Source organism: Rattus norvegicus, chromosome 7, assembly GCF_021556685.1.
Source record: "Rattus norvegicus strain SHRSP/BbbUtx chromosome 7, alternate assembly SHRSP_T2T, whole genome shotgun sequence".
Lineage (NCBI taxonomy): Eukaryota > Metazoa > Chordata > Mammalia > Rodentia > Muridae > Rattus > Rattus norvegicus.
Genome location: NC_141540.1, coordinates 141,846,818 through 141,865,642, shown reverse-complemented (window position 1 = coordinate 141,865,642; position 18,825 = coordinate 141,846,818). Strand labels below are relative to the sequence as shown.

General features: G+C 50.7%; 1 protein-coding gene across 1 annotated transcript; it reads right to left on the bottom strand.

The window, feature by feature from the left end:
* Window positions 1-10,843: 10,843 nt before the first annotated feature.
* On the bottom strand, window positions 10,844-14,670 carry Ankrd33 (ankyrin repeat domain 33). The gene is given in 5 exon segments (XM_087559937.1): window positions 10,844-11,162; window positions 11,165-11,832; window positions 13,050-13,190; window positions 13,344-13,473; window positions 13,706-14,670. Coding segments are annotated over 5 exon segments (1,152 nt in total). The 5' UTR covers window positions 13,871-14,670; the 3' UTR covers window positions 10,844-11,114.
* Between the last annotated feature and the right edge of the window lie 4,155 nt (window positions 14,671-18,825).

The following is an 18,825-nucleotide window of genomic DNA, read 5'->3' as shown; positions in this document are numbered from 1 at the left end:
AAAGGCCTCCTTGTCCTTTCTGTCCAGTTTGGGCGGGACCCCAACCATGGGAGAGGGCAGACTCGACTACCAGATGGAGCTTTAGAATTTGGGGCATGGAACCTTGTGAGGCTGGGACATACTGAGCAACGGCAGAGGGCTCTGATGCACAGGCTAGGAGTGGGTGAAAATCTATGCCTTCCTGAGCAGGACTTGAGTTTCACTTGAATATCCACACTGACTTTGAAGTGGGGAGCTCCCACCAACTGGGAGTCCAGGCTAATTGCTGGGACCCCACTAACACTCCGGGCCCTCGACCCCAGCTATGCACGGTACGCAGTGGACCACCTTACAAACAGGAGACGGTGCCTATCTAAGTTCCTCAAGGAAGGCTTCCTTGGGCTAATATTTGAGAAGGGGTGGCCCTAGTGCCCAGTAGGAGAACACAGAAGCAATCTCTAAGGTGTCATGTCTGTAGATTTTGCAAGATGGGGCAGAGATGCTCTACCCTTTGGCAGGAATAGAGGCTGGGGGAGGGAACCCCTTCCCCAGGTTCACACTGATCTTACTTCCTCTGCTGAGACCTTCCCTCTTCACATGCCAGCAGCCTCTTGAATTGTGAGCGCTATGACCTTCCAAAGCCCTGGCTCAACCAAATTTCAGCATCGGGACAGACCGTGTCCTGCAGCCAATAGGAAGTACTATGGGATTACAGTATCTGCTTCTCCAGATTGTGGCAGTCACTTCACCACGTTCTCTTAGCTAAAGAGCAGGGAGCCTGGATACATGACGGTCTTCACACCCACTCTTCCTCCTGCCTGCTATGGCTTCTGGCCAATCTCTCTCACTCTCCAGCCTGTGGCTTTCTGTCTTGAGTGGGATGGGACCCATGGGACCTCTGCAGCCCAAGTCCAAGGCCTGCCTTCTTGGGAAGTCGTGTTTAGGAGATCATGGGTAAGGTCAAGAGCTGGAAGTGGCTGAGGGGAGTCAGCAGGGACAGGAGAGTTTCTGTGGGCAGGCCTGTGAAGCAGAACAGAGAGAGGCAGATTTAGGAGGCTGAAGAGAAGCTGTGAACGGGGGTGGCATCTTCCCTCTCTTCTCAGTGTTCCGGACACTGGCTAGTGTGAACCCAAGCCTCCCATAGTGCACAGGGAGCCTGGGGTGGAGGAGGGGGATGTGGGAGGAGTGACACAGAGCTGGAGAAAGCACTAGGGCCTCAGGCCAATGAGGACATAGAAAAGGAATTACAGACTGTGTCCAAGTCTACAAGAATTAGTTGCTCACAGGGCCCAGCTGTTGCCTATATTCAGTGAGGACAGAAAAAGATGAAACAGGCCCAGAGAATTCTGATCTAGAACCAGGGATGCAGAAGGCTTCCCAGCAGGGTCTGAAGCAGAGGTCTGCAGATCCTCAGAAGTTAGCGAGAAGAACCTCAAGGAGGCTCTCTCTAGAGGCAGGTGGCAATGGTTTGATGCGGAGGCTGGCAATGAGCTCTCAGGACCAGCATTCAGTTCTCAACAGTGCGCTGCGTTTGTTTTGTTTTGTTTTGTTTTTGAGAGCGGTCCCTAAAGTCCTAGGGTGGCTGTGAGCATTAGATCTTGCTGTTGCCACCTCCCTAGAGCTAGGATCCCGGGTGCTTGCCCAAGCCTGGTTCAGGCCTCACTCTTAGAGAGACCGAGGCCAAGCATGCACAGCTCTTCAGAGCCCTGTGCTTGAGTTGATGCCCTGCCACCGCCATCATGAACTTCTTCATAGTATTCTTAATGGCATTTGGACCCAGGACACATAATTTTTGTTTTGCACCAGGCCCTACAAAGTAGGTACCCCATTTCTGCACCAGGGTAAATGGGGAGAAAAGCAAAGCAGGGGAGAAGCAGGGAAATGAGCTGGGGTTTGCTTCTCTGCAATGGAAGAGGGGCGGCTAAGTGGTCTGGCACTTCCCGGACATGTGCAAGGTCTAGCTTTTCAAACTAGAAAGACAAAGTAGATGACGGAGGAGAGTTGTGGGTTTCCTTTAGGGAAGACGAGGAACATATATCTGCAGATTTCGGCTATTTGTCTATTAAACACAGGAGAGGTCCTCAGTGTGGAGGGCTGAACAGAGTCCTGAAGGGACAGGTGTCACTAGTGCCAGGCAGAAAACTCCAGTGTCTTGAAAAGGTTAACCACATGGGTCACAGAGTTAGGTTCCAGGCCTGGGTCACCTCTTCCTCCCTCAATTTCCTTCTCTGTACAATGAAGGGTGTGAGCTGGAAAACCCTAGAGTTTCCTCCCAACCTGTGTGACATTCTTATTAGTCCCAGACCCTGTCTCTCTAACCTTGGCTATGTCTAGGTTTGGGAGATCCCAGAAGCCAGAGAGCAACCCTGATCCTCGAGAAGAGGCTGGCAGACAGTACACATCCCTAGAGTTGGACCACCAAGGGCTTTTCCTCCTCAGGACCCCCTTGGAAGGGCTGTCCATTCCTTACCCACCCTGAACAGTCAAGGCCACTCATGTCAAGTCGGGGCCCTCGAGGAAGGGATGGCACATCGGGATGAAGTACATGGAGTTAGAAGGTGCCCATGTGGTGTCATAGAGGTCTGTGGACATGAAGCGTGGTGGCTCTTGGGAAACTGGTCTAACCTTACTTGCTCGCAGGCAGGGCATTGAGCTCCGGGTTATCCTTCCTCATGTGCTTCCAGAGCCGTGAATGCTCACCAGCCGGCCTGACCACAGGAGAGGACAGTAAGTGGAAAGAGCCCAGGTTGCAAGTTGGAACAGCTGGAAGTGATCCAAGGTATGCACTCGGAGGTCAGAGGACAACTTGTGGGAGTTGGTTCTCTCCTTCCTGGGTCCTGGGGATTAAACTCAGGTCATAGGTCTAGAGGCATCTTTACTTGATAAGCCATCTCTGCAAGGCTCTATCTCAGAACTTTAAGAACAGCCGGGTATGGTGACACATACTTATAACCCCAGCACTTGGGAGGCAGAGGCAGGAGTATAACAAGTTCAAACTTATCCTTGATTATGTACTGAGTTTGAGACCAGCCCAGGCTACTTAAGATCATGTTTCCAAAAAGCAAGCAAATGGAGTGGAGAAGATGGTCCCACCCCCAAGCCTGTCCACCCGAGTCCGATCCCTGGGACCCACAGTGGTCCTGTGGTGGCATCCACATGGTGGAAGGAGAGAACCACCTCCCACAAATTGTCCCCTGACTGCCATACGAGTGCCCACACACATACATGTGCACATAAAATATATAAAGATGTAATAGAAATTTAAAGATAAACAAAAAGTCTTTTCAAAGACCCAAGGATAGAGCTCAGTGGTAGGGGACCTGCCTAAAGCCCAGTTTGCAGGCACGCATGAGGCCCTTGTTATATCTAGTTATTGATTGATACGTGTGTGTGTGTGTGTGTGTGTGTGTGTGCGCGCATGTGTGGGCCTGTGCATGTAGAAGTCAGAGGTTGATATGGGGTGTAGTCTGTATATATGTGTGTATACACATTCATGTGTATGTACACATGTGTGGGCCTGTGCATGTAGAAGTCAGAGGTTGGTATGGGGTATAGTCTGTATGTATGTGTGTACATGTTCACATGTATATGCACATGTGTGGGCCTGTGCATGTAGAAGTCAGGGGATGATACGGGGTGTAGTCTTCAATCGCTTCTTTACATTATTATTATTTTCTTTGTTTATTCTTTTATTTTGAGGCAAGGTCTCTCACCAGACTTGGAGATCACAATATGGCTAGGGTGACCAGCCAGAGAGCCTCGGGGACCCTGGTGTGCCTGGTGCTGAGACTACAGGTACAAAGCAACATACCTGACTCTTCACGTGAATGCTGGGGTTCTGAACCCAGGTCCTCACGCTGTCGAAGTTAACACTTTTCCTAAGTAGCCTTCTCCCCAGCCCCATGATCAGACTTTCGCTTCGTAAATTTAACTAACATAGCCAAACCCCGCAGTTCCTATTAGTGCTAGACAGGAGCTTTTGATGATGTTCTTATTGACGACAGTGGCACCCACCCCTTTCCTAGAACCATAACTTGCTGTCGGTGTGGAAGATGTGTCAAGTCACTGGGGAAAATCCTGTCTTCTTCCTACCTCCATCCTTCCCGTGCCGTGTCCAGGGTCTCGAGGAGCACTGTGGACAGCACAGAGCCTTCCAGAGGCATCTAGACTTTTCCTCCCTCCAGTGAAAAACTGGGCCTCTTGACTGAGGGAGGGCCAGGCTAACTAGTAAGGGCTGAGCAGTGCTGTGAAGGGAATCTTGCTTTCTGGAAGAGACTGGGGGTGGGGGGTGGAGGCTTAAGGTAGCCATCGCTAGTGGGAAGGAGAGGGTCTCTGGGATTCAAGACTAGAAATGGCTCAGACTAGGAGAGAGATTTGTTTGAAAGAGGGGCCGAATGCCTGGGTGAGGCCAGAGGCCAGCGGGATTTCCTTCAGCTCCAGCCACTCGGGAGGGTGGGACCGGATTGCTCATGAGGACACAGGAATCTGCCTTTGTTTCCAGCGGGAGGGGAAATGCCATAAATCCTTCCCTTCTCCTGCCCAGCCTCTGCCTTTCCCAGGACTGGAGGCCCTCAGGGAAGCCCTTGTCTCCAGGAACCCCCAAACCATAGGCCTCTGTCCTCTTGTGCCTCCCCCCTACCACCCTCTCTACAGGTCTGGAGTAAACAGGCTGGAAAGAGTTGAACCCAGGCCTGCTCACCTCTCTCCTCTCCTCAGCAGAGCCGTTTCTCTGAAAACAGTCAAGGAAGCCACCAGGATCTGCAGGGAGACGTGAGGACAAGCTCTAGGCTTCCTCTGAGTGCCCCAACTCTGGCTTCACATGGTCATAGACTCTGAACTCCAGCCCTAGCCACACAGACAGTGAAGAGAATAGTGTGTGGTACTAGAGACACAGGTGGAGGGGCGGTGGGCCTGGAACTCCGCACTGTTTTCTGCATCCTTGTTGTGCATGTGTGCCCGTGTGGCTAAGGGTGTGCATGTGTGCTTTATGCTTGTGTGTATGTCTTGTCTGTGTTCACCTGGGAGCCCATGTGTCGATGGCAGGTGATCATGCAGTATGTCATATGTCAGGTCTGTGGGTTCTAGCAGATGGCACGTCTACGTGGGACCATAGCCAGCTTTTCCAGAAGTAGGTGGTGGTAGAGCCAAGGGCTCCAGAGAGTGGGCCCAGCCTTGTCCCCAAGGCCTCCTTTCAGACCCAGGGTCTTTCTCTACAATGAAAATCATGGCCTCAAAGGACAAGGGCAGAAGCCAGTGGATTCCAACCACTGCAGGTGTCCTGGCCGGGTGGGTGTCTCTAAAGGTAGGTAAGCCTTAAAGGTGACAGACCCTAAAAGATCAGGCAAACGGAAAAAACTGGCTTCCAGGCAGTTAGGAGGAATCTCTCTCAAAGTCCACCCCGACAATGACACACACCTCAAACAAGACCACACCTCCAAGGCCACACCTCCTAATCGTGCCACTCTCTGGGCCAAGCATGTTCAAACCACCACAAGGGGCCTTGGAAATACAGTGCTAGAAGCTGGGGAAACAGAAGCTTACCCATTGTCTCTCTCAGCAGGAGTCAGCTTCTCACCTGCTGGGTGGAGTCTGTTCCTCAGATCTGGGAGATGAGAGAGAGAGAGAGAGAGAGAGAGAGAGAGAGAGAGAGAGAGAGAAGAGTGGGAGAAGAGTAAGAGGGGGGGAAGAAATGGAAGGGGAGGGGGAGGGAGAGGGGGAGGATAGAACTTAGGTCTGCAGATCTCCAAGGCCTCACTGAGCTAATATTTGACTTGACAAGAGGCTGAGTTTCTTAGCCCTTGCAGACATGGACCAAGAATGGAAGCCTCAGAGGCTGGGATTCCTGGCCACATGGGTGTTGGAGGGGAGGCTAGCTTCAGGGAGCACAGGCAGGGCAAGGCAGGCCTCTTTCCACTCAGCATGAAGGGATGCAGGCAGGCACTAAGGGATCAGTAAGGCTAAGGAGTCTTATCTGGTGGAAGGCTTAGAGCCCAGTTACCCTGGAGATGGTCAGGACTACAGGGGTGGTTGTTCACCTGGGGGATGGGGACTCCGGGAGAAACCACTGTTTAGAGCCAGCTCAGATAGGACAGACAGGACCCTACAATGCTAGGGTGAGCCCTGGGCAGGTGGAAGGGACAGGCTCAAGAATAAGAGGAACTCTGGTTGTGGGCAGAGGCCACATGCTGCAAGGGAGCAGGTTTTGTTGTCTCGGGGACCTGAGCTTTGGCTCTCTTCTTATCAGCTGGTGACACTGGACCAGTCATTTAGCTATCATAGCCTCAGATCCCCTGGGACTAGAACAGTTGCCAGCTGTCATGTGGGTGCTGGGACTTGAACCTCGGTCCTCTGGAAAAGCATCCAGTCCTCTTAACCACTGAGCCATGTGTTGGGTCCCCAAGCTTGTTTCTGTCTACCTAGGAGAGCTGGGTGGTTCAGGAGAGTTAAACGACTTCCTCAGGGTCCCAAGCCAACTCTTAGGCCACAGCATTTTGCCACCATTGCCTTCCTAGGCTGTAGACATAGCTTCTTTCCTGGCCACTGCCAGGACTGGTGTGGCATGCTGTGATCTCAGTACTGGATGAGGAGGGAAAGACTCTTCCTCCACCCTGGAGGCCCAGAAGTGGCTCAGTCAAGTTCAAGTTGGTACCATCCTTCCTTAATACCTGCCCTCCTGACCGCACTTTACAGTTTGCAGAAGTCTTTCTCCGCATAATCATCTGGTCTGTCTCCTTCCCTCAGGTGTGAGACAGAGAAGAGAAGGAGGAGGAGAAGGAGGAGGAGCGCTTTCCGGATCACACAGGTGGGAACAGCCAGATTAGCCTACACCCCATGGAGGCCGCCTTCAGAGCACTGTGAGAGAGACTGACTCTGATTTTATTATTTCTGTGCGTGTGTGTGTGTGTGTGTGTGTGTGTGTGTGTGTGTGTGCATGTGCGTGTACATGTGTGTATGCATGTATGCATGTGTGCCTGTATATATGTCCTTATTCAGAGAGCAGAATAATTTTTGTAAAAAACAGTATTAATGATTAAAATGACAAAATTCTCTGTGCAGACACTCAAGACATTGGTGTTCAGGTTGACACTGGGCCTTCCAGGAGCTGGGGTGTGACTCCTGCCTGCTGGGTGTGAGCTTCCTGCAACAGCCTCCCTTAGGTAGCATAGAGAGTGAGGAAAGAGTTAAATTCACAAGGTACTGGGCAATACCTCAGCAACTTGTGAACACCAGCAGGTCATGTTTCCAGGAAGCACCCCAAGGCTACCTGATGGGAAACTCACCTCTCTATTTGACCTTAAGACTGAAAACCCCAAACCCAGAGCTCCATGCTAGACCTAAGAAAAACATCAGCCTTGGGCTATAGAGCAGGGTCTACCAGCCTTGGGCTACAGAACAGGACCTAGCTAGGACAGGAGAGAAAATGAGGAGGAGGAAGAGGAGGAAGAGGAGGAGAAAAGGAAGAGGAGGAGGAAGAGGAAGAGGAGGGCAAAGAGGAGGAGAAAATGGAGGAGGGTAAAGAGGAGGAAGAAGAAGAGGAGGGCAAAGAGGAGGAAGAGAAGGAAGAGGAAGAGAGGAAGAAAAGGAGGAAAGGAGGAGGAAGAAGAGGAAGAGGAAGAGAAAAGGAAGAGGAGGAGGAAGAGGAAGAGGAGGGCAAAGAGGAGGAGAAAATGGAGGAGGGTAAAGAGGAGGAAGAGGAAGAGGAGGGCAAAGAGGAGGAAGAGAAGGAAGAGGAAGAGAGGAAGAAAAGGAGGAAAGGAGGAGGAAGAAGAGGAAGAGGAGGAGAAAAGGAAGAGGAGGAGAAAAGGAAGAGGAGGAGGAAGAGGAAGAGGAGGGCAAAGAGGAGGAAGAGAAGGAGGAGGAAGAGAGGAAGAAAAGGAGGAAAGGGGAGGAGGAGGTGGAGGAAGAGAAGGAGGAGGAAGACAAGGAGGATGAGGAGGAGTAAAAGAGGAGGAGGAAGAGGGAGAAGATGAAGAGGGAGAGGAGGAGAGAAGGAAGAGGAGGAAGAAGAGGAGGAAGAGGAGGAAGAGGAGGAGTAGGAAGGCAAAGAGGATAAGGAGGAGGAATAAGAGGATGAAGGAGAAGAGGAGGAAGAGGAAGAGGAAGAGGAGGAGATTCAAATACTCTAAGCTGTCTGGTTCATCAGCAACAAGGAATACGGTGTGAGATCCGGCTGTGACTGAGAAGGGAGAGGTGAAAGCTAGGGGAGTGGGAACGGGTTGTAGACCTGAGTCGCCCACCGTAAGGAGCAGCCCGTCCACTGTGATAAACACAGCGATAAAGGTGACCATGGTCTGCCTGTGCACTTCAGTAACCTCTCTGCAAACCCACAACTGTACTAGAAGTGCAGAGCTACTCTTGCTCTTGCTCAGGCCGGGTCTCTCTGGGTGGCTCTGGCTGGCCTGGAACTCACTCTAGACCAGGCTGGCTCCAAACTCAGTTCTGCCTGCCTCTGCTGGGATTAGGCGTGTGCCGCCGAACCCAGGCATATTGTAGAGCTTTTCTTGTTCCTCTATGTTTTCTTTTTAAGCCAAATATTTCTTTGTAAACAGTGAAAGGTTTCCCTTGTCACTCCTGGACAAAATGTCAGCCCTTTTCTAGAGAAAACACCTGCTCCTTGCTAGGATGCTCCAGAGAGAACCGCACTGCTAATGCTGTGCTAAGGTGACCATGCCCAGTGGCCAGGTCCCATGCTTGGTGTCTGTCAGTTTCAATTATGGAACCTGGGTACAGGTTGATGTCAAGGCAATACATGATTGGACAGTAGAGAGTGGGGCGGGAACAAAGTTTTGTAAGGCGGGAGAGGGGAGGAAGGAGGGGATCGTGCTGGAGTCTATGGAGGAGGATAGTTCAGATTTAGGTGAACTAGATCGATTTTATCTTGTGTAGGTGGGCGGTTTATATCTTTATCAATTGGCAGTGGATTTATCATGAGGATGAGCTGTGGATTGAGAATTTAGCATGTAAATCTAATTGCTAAATTACAAGTTTCTGGAACTTTGATTTACCGGGCTAAAGAGGACAGTGCGTGAAGGAAACGGCTGAGAGGCAGTTGGAGGGTGCGGACCTGGTTCTGTGGCTTTCGCAGAGTGAGAACGCTCAGGGCCCGCAGAACAAGATGTATGTGTGTGTCAGGTGTGGTAACTACCACCTAGGTGACCGCGTGGAGAGGGCAGCTAAAAGGGAGACAGCCCGGAGAGGGCGACTTGCGGACCGAGTGGCACAGTAGCAGCTGGAGCGAGTGGATCTGGCTCGTGGGAACTGATAGAAAACCTTCCTTTTTAATTTTCACCGCAACACTCAGGTATTCCTTATAATTCTGTGCCAGGTCTCCTTAAAAGCCAGAGTTTGAAAAGTCATTGAGAGAGTCAAATGTATGCATGTATATATTAAGAGCATATGAGCACATTTCTACAGTAAAAATATTGGGGAAAAAAACCCACCAAATTTTCTTTTTCTTTTTTCTTTTGGACAGACCAGAAGAGGGCATTGGATCCCATTACAGATGGTCGTGAGCCACCATGTGGTTGCTGGGAATTGAACTCAAGTCCTTTGGAAGAGCAGTCAGTGCTCTTAACCACTGAGCCATCTCTCCAGGCCCCTAACCAAACTTTCAAATTCAGCCCTTCAAAGTTACCAAGTGCCCCTTCAAAACTATTTCAGCTCATTGGCTGATAACCCCACCTATGGGTCACCTAGGGGAGGTAACCTCTCTTGACAGACTATTTACTATGGATGGGTTTTTTTAATTTTTTCTCTCTCCCTTCCTCCCTTTTTCTTCAGGCAGGATCTCTGTGTTACCCAGGCTGGTCTCAAATGCATAGGCTCAAGTGACCCTCCTGTCTCGGCCTCCTGGATAGCTAGAGGTGCAGATCAACATTCTACGTCCAGTAAACATGCTATTTTCTACTCGTTAAAGCCTGGACTTTAGGGGTTGGGGATTTAGCTCAGTGGTAGAGCGCTTGCCTAGGAAGCGCAAGGCCCTGGGTTCGGTCCCCAGCTCCGAAAAATAGAACCAAAAAAAAAAAAAAAAAAAAAAAAAAAAAAAAGCCTGGACTTTATAAAGCTTCCTTTATAAAGTCAAGCCGTAGATGATTGATAAACAGCATGTTGTTAATGTTATTGATTATACCACTGCTTTTAATTTAATTTTTTATAGATTTATTTATTTTATCTATATGCGTACATTGTAGCTGTCAGACACACCAGAAGAGGACATCGGAACCCATTACAGACGGTTGTGAGCCACCATGTGGTTGCTGGGAATTGAACTCAGGACCTCTGGAAGAGCAGTCAGTGCTCTTAACCACTGAGCCATCTCTCCAGGCCCCAAGTTATTCTTATTTGGCAAAAAAAAAGTAAAAAAGTTCAGGTTTTTACTGCCAGGTGGGAATTTATTTTTCTCTGAGTTTGCAGCCCTCTTCCGGAATTCCTTGTTCTGTCAGCAGTTCCTGTCTTTGATCCGTCCTGCCGAGCCACTTATTAAATAATCAGATCACTTTGGGTACTCACGATATCCCTGCAGTGATCTCGGTCCACACAGGACGTCAGCGGAGCCTCACCAGCAGAAGCTTGCAGCAGCAGGCCCTGTCACACCTACAGATGAGTGACAGGAGATGCCAGGGGCCGTGCCGCCTCCTTCTTTCCACTGTTTGGGGTCCCAGTTGGCTGACGACCCTCCTCACATCCAAGCGGCTGTCCCTTTCTCAGTTAAGCATCTACGGACACCCAGAGGCCTGTGCCCCGTGTGATTCTGACTCCTAAGGAGTTGAGGATAAGGATGAGTCAACAGCATGATTGCACAAGGGAGATTTCCACTTGGACGAATGGCACGCCGTGCACGCCGTGCACACCGTGCACACCGTGCTCCACCCCCAGCTGTTTACTTGATACAACTTGTAGGTTTCACGTGAGAGCAGTTCGCTTTCTCTTGCTTTGTGACATCCTACACAGAATACAGTGTGTGGTTATTACTGCCGTAACCGCTGTAGCCGGTCAGTCCCCTGCCGGCAGACACCGGGTTGGTCCCGTCTCTCCCGCAGACGTTGCTGTGGACAACCTTGAATACTTGGTGGGAGCAGGTTCCCGCTGGCAGAGATGGTTGGGATGCAGAAAGAGGTTCCGGACGGGAATGAGTCTTACTTGCCTCCAGCTTGGCCTAGTCTACCTCCTCGTGGTTCACTGCTTATTCCTCCTCCTTCTTCTTCTTCTCCTGGAATCTCCAGATGGGAAGAGTCAGACTTTGCTTCCCTGGAGGTCTAAGTATCAACTCGTACTGTGCAGCAGGGGAAGGTGCCTTGGAGAGGAGGATCTTAGGGACTTGGGACCTGAGACTGGTGCTCTCCCTGGACTGTAGCCACTGGGAGAGCATACTCTGAGGGCTCTGGTAGGGGGCAAAGGCCTGGGGAACAGGGACTTCCTGAGGAGGATGGGGTGCTGGAGGAGGTGGAGGGGCAGTACCCAACAGCTCTGGCACTGATTTGCCCCGAATGCCCAGTGTGGGTGGGTGGTCAGGGCACAGTGTGTGGCAGGCAGTGGTCAGGAAGGGACTGGCCAAACTGGTGGTGACAGTCACCAAGTGGTCCAGGACACCCCCTTCCTGAGGAAACTGAGCAAAGGAGAGGTTCAGAGTAGCCTGCAGCCTCTCTAGGAGGGATGGGGCAGCCTGATCCTGGGCCTGGGCCACAAGTTGGGCCAAGGCTGGCCACTCTGGCTGGTAGTGCAGGCTGAGCTGCTCTGCCTGGGGCCGCCTCAGCAGCTGCCGGATCTTCCGTACAGTGTCAAAGCTGTCCGTTAGAACAGCCCATTCCAAGGCTGTCTTGCCCCGGACAGGATCCACGGAGCTCAGGTCAGCACCTGCAAGTGACCCAGTGTGATTGGTTAGCGAGCCTTGGGTTGTACAAGGGCACATTCTTCAGCAGCAGGACTGATTTAAGCCAGATTCAAAAGCCCAGGGCTGCAGCCTTCTGTATAAGAGACAGGGAGCACCAAAGTCAGGACTGGGGGAACCTTGCAGTGAGCCCACGTGAGCCCACAGGGTCTCCAACAGGCTCACAGAGCTGGCTGAGCAGAGCGGAGCGTAGGATGCTCAAGCCGCAGCTGCTTGGGGTCAGGGTCCTGTTCTTCCCCACCACAAACACACACACACACACACACACACACACACACACACACACACACACACACACTTTGTTTCTTCATGCTCACGCCCTTGTCTCTGGGTCTCTGGGGCCAGAGAGACACAGTCACTCTGAAAGGAGAAAGACATGTGGTTCTCTTACTTTCCTGCTAAATCTACTGGGGTTGGGAAGGGAAGGCTGGAGGCAGAGATCTCTCAGAGAGACCAGCAGAGGGCACCAGAGATCAGCCACCTCAGGGAATAATGAGGGCTCCACAAGTCCACACACAGAGCAGCCCTTTGCACACAAAGCTCCAGTTGCAACTGAACACTGCCTAAGAGTTAGAGTCAGTCCTCACGGATGCCCCACTCATCAGCCTTCATAGTGCTGTGGTTGTATTTCTCCACCTGGATCTCAGGCAGAGGCAAGACTGGGACTAGAACTCATACCACCTCACCCCAACCTTTCCCCATCTTATGTCTGCACTCTTTGCTGGGACTTCCATAAACAGCTGTGCATAGCTGCACTAGTAGACTGTGAGAGGATGGGAGCACGGCCTTCCTTCAATAAGTTGTCCTCCATTCATATTTCATTCCCACCTCTCTGGCTGCAAGTAAATGTATCTGGTGGGGTGGTAGTGGAGAAGGTGCGACTGCACACCTGCTGTAAGTACACTTGCCATACAACACCTGCCATAGCACACCTGCTATAGCACACCTGCCATACAACACCTGTCATAGCACACCTGCTATACAACACCTGCCATAGCACACCTGTCATACCACACCTGCCATACAACACCTGCCATAGCACACCTGTCATACCACACCTGCCATACAACACCTGCCATAGCACACCTGTCATACCACATCTGCCATAGCACACCTGCCACAGCACACTTGCCATAGCACACCTGTCATACCACACCTGCCACACACACCTGCCACAGCACACCTGCCATAAGGAGTGCAACCACACACTCAGAGCGGTCCCGAATGGCAGCCTTCATCAGAGCTGTCAGTCCCCGCTGGTCCCTGCGTTCCAGGTCCAGGCCAGCAAAGTAGTTGAGCAGGAGAGTCACCAGAGGCACATGACCTGCAGAGACAGGACCACAAAGCTAGTTTCCCAAGGTAAGGGAATGCTGAAGCCTAGCGGGGGAGACTCCTGTGCAAGATTTGGGGCTGGGGCAGTGGGGGTGGGGTGGAGTTGGGGATGAAGGTGGGGTTGCTGCAGGGTGGGGTCTCACACCTGCTTGAGCCGCCAGCATGAGGGCTGTGTTCCCGTCTTTGTCCTGCTGGTTCACGTCCAGGAAAGGACAGCCGCTGAGCAGAGCCACAATGGAACCATAGCCGTGGTAGCATGCGACCATGAGGCCTGTCTGGGGACAGAGCAGCTTAGACCTCCACTTTCCACTAAGCTCTCCTTAGGACCCCCTCCACTTTGTTCCCTAAATCCGCACTTCCCCAGGGCCTGTCCAAACCCCTGTGGAGACTGTCTCCACCCATCTAAAGTGTGGGGACAACTCTGGGACTATGGGGAACCGGACCAGGATGCTACGTGTGAAGCCTGAGCTATCCTCTGCTACTCCTGTGTGCCCTGGGGCATCTCACCCTCCCATTGCCGTCCACTTGGGAGGCCTCATCTGGAGACACCCCGACGTCCAGCCTGGCTTGGAGCTCAGCGAGGTCATTGTGGACACATGCCCAGTACAGCGTCTTCAGACCGCATCCAGGACTTGGTGTCTTGCCGCCTGGACAGGGCGGTGCCTCAGTCATGTCCAGTCCGCTCTAGGGGCGACAGTGGCTCCTCTGCCTGCAGCCCAAGTCCCTTTTCATTCAGCAGGCAGCTGTGACAGTACACCAAGGACCAGTTCCTCTTGCAGTCCTGGTTGGCTATGTCCCCACAGCTGCACCAGCTCCCCAGGGAAACCCTTTACCCCGGTGGGTGTCTCACTTCTGCCTAGACCCAAGACAGGCAGTCAAAGCATCTTACTGTATGTAGGTCAGGTCCCAAAGGAAGCTCATGGCAGGGGTTACCGTTTCCCCTCCCCCAACCTTACCTGGGGCTCTAGGGTCTCCAAAAGACCACCACGGCAGGGGGCCAGCCTGTGGCTCAGTACACCCCCACACCTCAAAAATCACTCTAGTCCTTCTGTGGGGTAGCTGTCACCAGGAAAAAGAAAGGCAGGTGACAGATGGCTGTGTCTGCAGAAAGCTGCCATCAACACCTCGGGGCTGAGCCAGGTCAAGCGGGTTAGGAAGGGATTGGGGGCCCGGAGGGATGGCTGTATTACCTGCCATTGCCCAGTCCCCGCCCTAAGATCCTGCTAAACTTGGCTGGTGGCAGTTTCTCCAGGCCCAGAGAGGAGTGGGTCTCTCTGGGCTAATCTTTCTCCGCTTCATAGCAGGAAGTCAGCGGTATTTAGATGTGACCTTGCAAGAGAAGCCTGAGATCCCTTCTTCTTCAAAGGAGCAGATTTGGGGAAGGGGCTATGGGGAAGTGGGCTCCAGAGTTTACCCAAAGAAATCAAAACATGAGAGTTTTCAGGCAGCTGGAGAGACAGCCCAGAAGTTAAGAGCGCTGGCTTGCTCTTCCAAAAGACTGTGGTTTAGTTCCCAGCACCCACCGAGCACCTCACAACTGTCTGTAACTCCAGTGCCAGAGGATCTGATGCCCCCTTCTGGTCTCTGCCGGTACTGCACTCCCATGGTGAACAGACATAGGCACTGGCAAAGTGACTGTAAACATAAATTATTAAATTATTAAAATAAATTTTAAAAAGAAGATTATGATGTATTAACTTTAATGGATTAGATCTGAAGTTGTAAGTAAAATATGGGATATTTAAATGATGTATTAAAGTAATAAGACATTTGTATAGTCATTTTTAAGATTGGTAACTTGAATGACTTGGAGTGTAGTGCTCTCCACATTGCGGGGCTCTCCTTTCCAGCACTGTTTTTGATTTTTCTTTAACGGTTTGGTTCCTGCACTGCTCCTCCACTCTTTATATTGGTGTTAATATAATACGCATTGAACATAAAAACTAAAATGTTGGTTTGTACTTGTGTCTTGTTATTGTCTGGTTTCTTGTGTTTGTTTGACTTATTAATCTTTTGTTTTGAGAAAGACTCTTATGTAGCCCAGGAAGTCCTGGAACTCACTATGTAGCCCAAGGTGTCCTTGAACTCACGATTCTCCTGTCCAAACCTTCCAAGTGCTGGAATCATATGAAACCTAACTTGTGTGTATGTTTTTATTTGCTTTTTTTTTTTCTTCTTTCTTTTTTAAAAAATTTATTATTGAATGCTCTGCTGCACATAACTTGGCATGCCAGAAGAGGGCATCAGATCCCATTACACATGGCTGTGCGCCACCAGGTGGTTGCTGGGAATTGAACTCAGGACCTCAGGAAGAGCAGTCAGTGCTCTTAACCACTGAGCCATCTCTCCAGCCTTCCACCTTGTGTTTTAAGGACCTGTTCTAATGAGGTCATATGCAATTTGGGAGTTAGTGTCTTGATGGTGTGGGGCTGACCTGAAGAGCAGGGGCTTCTATCTGGCTGTGTTCAGCCTTCGTCCAAAGCTGCTGGTGAGCTTTCTCTGGAACTGCCAAAGCTGAAAAGCTAAGTGAGTGTTTCCCAGCCTCCCTGGAGCTGTGAGTCTGGGCTTTATGTTGTGTAAGTAAATTTGGTGCAGAGCTTTGTATTGTGGGACATCCGCTTGTCTGAGACAGACTGTGGCAGCATGGGCTGGCTCTGCAAACAGCTTCCTTACTGGCCAGCTTCCTATGGTACTGACCATGATTTCTTAAGCACAGGCAGAGGTCATGTGACCGTCGACACTGGCAGTGGTTTGGGACCTAGAGCCTGCTTTTCCAGCGCTTTCTGCCTGAACTAGTCAGTAGTATTTCTGCTGTCTGCCACTGTGCTCTAACAGATGGGCACAGCTTAGCAAATAGAGTTTGACTTGGCACACACAATATCAAGGACAGCAAGCTCGTGGTATTGGCTAAGGGATCTGATCTGATGGTCCCAGGGCCTTGCCTGGAATTCTCTAATTTTTTCTCTTAGTCACAAGATGGCCACTCTACCACCAAGCCATCAGAGTAAGATGTGGTGAATGTGCACTGTGGAATTCTATGCAGTACTTAGAAAATATCTATGACATTGTAGGCCAGACATTCATTATCATTTACAGATATCCTATCCACAGCTTCCATTTTCTCTAGTCAGCTTTGAGCTAGATCTGATTGTGTAATACAAGCTCAGCCTGTGATCTGTAGCAGAAGTCTGATGGATGGGAACTCTTTGCTTTGATGTTGGAGCATCTTTATCCTGTCCTCACTTTCTCCCTGCTTCTTCCTGCTGTATGGAATCCCAGTGGATGAGCACAGGTGTGTGCACACAGGTGTGTGCCTGCAGGTGTTTGCCTGCAGGTGTGTGCCCATAGGTGTGAGCCCACAGGTGTGTGCCTGCAGGTGTATGCCTGCAGGTGTGAGCCCACAGATATGTACCCGCAAGTGTTTGCCTGAAGGTGTGAGCCCACAGGTGTGTACCCGCAGGTGTGTGCCCACAGGTGTGAGCCAGCAGGTGTGAGCCCACAGGTATGTGCCTGCAGGTGTGTGCATGTAGGTGTGTGCCCACAGGTGTGTGCATCCACCATATTTAACTTTCCCATTCTTCCAGAGGTGGATGCACCTTAAGGAACAGCTTATTTTGGCTCACAGCTCTAGGGTACAATCCAACACAACAGAGAAATAGTAGAAACTACAGGAGGGTGAGGCCAGACTGGTCTACAGAGAGAGTTCCAGGACAGCCAGAGCTACATAGAGAAACTGTATCAAAAGAGAGAGAGAGAGAGAGAGAGAGAGAGAGAGAGAGAGAGAGAGAGAGAACAAAAACAAAAAGAAAGAGAAAGAAAGGAAGAGGATGAGTAACAATACATGCTGGTCAGGATGTGAGAAAGAGGAACCCTTATTCCCAGCTGTTGGGAATGCAGCCATTATGGTAAGGATTGTGTGAGCTCCTCAAAAGGAAACGGAAAGCTCTCACACAAGCCTGGGCATCCCACTCCTAAGCACGTACTGGAGTCAGCATGCCTAGAGACCCGTGCTTTCTGGAAAACTGTTCGCAACAGCCAAGGCATGGATGCTCATCGACAGACAAGGCGATAAAAAAAGTGTGGTCTGTGTATACAAGGAACTTTACTTGGCCATTTAGAAGAATGAAACTGTTATGGGAGGGTGGATGTAAATGAGACAATCACATTAGTGAAATCACCCAGATTTAGAAAATACCAAGTATTTTTCCATATATATATATATATATATATATATATATATATATATATATATATATATAAAGTTACTATGGGCATAAAGGCAGGTGGGACCTTGACCTTGACCTAAGAGGGTCACTGTCCTCGGGAGGGAGAGGACACTGGAAAGCTCTGTGCCTGTAGGAGAAACCATCACTGGAGACACAGTGAGGGGATGCAACCCGGCAGCAACCGAGGCTGCTGTGCCCTGACCCTGGACTCCCAGCCTCTAGAACAGGAGCTTCAGCATTTCGTTAAGGCTTCCCAAGCCACCGCCACCAAGATCTAACCTTGCTTTTCCCCACGGACTGAGTTAACCGCACAGACTAAGCCATTCTCTCTCCCAATTTCTGGTGCCATTTAACCATGCACAACCTTGGGATTCCCTTTAACATTTTTTTGCCATGTTGCCATATGTTTGGAGTGGCAATGGTAGTCTGGCTGGATAATGGGGCGAGCCCTCCACATTTTAGGGTGTTTTACTAAACAAATTCTTATTCTCTTGCATAAAATTGCAAGTAAAATGGTTGGATGCTCTTGAAACTTTAAAAGACCACGTATTTGTTTAGTCAGTTTTGTATGCGTCTGCGTCTTTGAGTGATCGTGCATCCCACAGGGCACACGGTGGAAGGGCTCGCAGAAGTCGTTTCTCCTTCCGGTTGAGCCTTGGATCAAACTCAGGTTGCCGCGTTCGGGAGGGAGCTCCTTTACCCAAAAGGGCATCTCCCCAACCCAATTTTTGAAAAATTTAAAACATTTTAACAAATTTTGATATGAATTGCATTGATTTTTTTTATAGATTAACTGGGGAACAGAGACTACCTCCTATTGTGCGCTCACCGCGAACCTGGTGTACACTCCGAAACACACAGGGCACTGTCTTGTCCAGCATGTCCCTGCCCCGCATGGTACTGGAGGTGCAAGTTTGGAGTAGGGACCAGTGCTAGGTGACATAGCCAGAGAGTGCCTTGTTTTTCCTTTATGTGGGACATGGCCTGCCGGTGTCTGTGAACCAGGAAGTGGATCCTTGGTAGATCTTGGAATGCTATTTAACTTGGGCTCTGGGGATTAAACTACGGTCTTCATGCTTACCCAGCAAGCCTTTACTGGCTGAGCCATCGCCCCGCCCCACCCCGCCCCTCAACAGCCTGGAAACCAGGGCATCTGGTTTGGTCCTTCCCTAGTTTTGCCTTCTGTCCCGGATGGTCTCACATATTCAAGGTTGATTGCCGGCTTTTCTCAGTATTGTCACCCAAGTGCCTTAAAGAACATCGTTGCTGCAAATGCATCCGGTGCCCCTTCCCGTCTTTTCTTACATGGCATATATGTGGAGTTGGACTAATTCTAATCCTTAGTGTCTGACATATTTTCACTGATTCATCTGCTTTGGGGTTGAGGCCTGCTCCACAGTC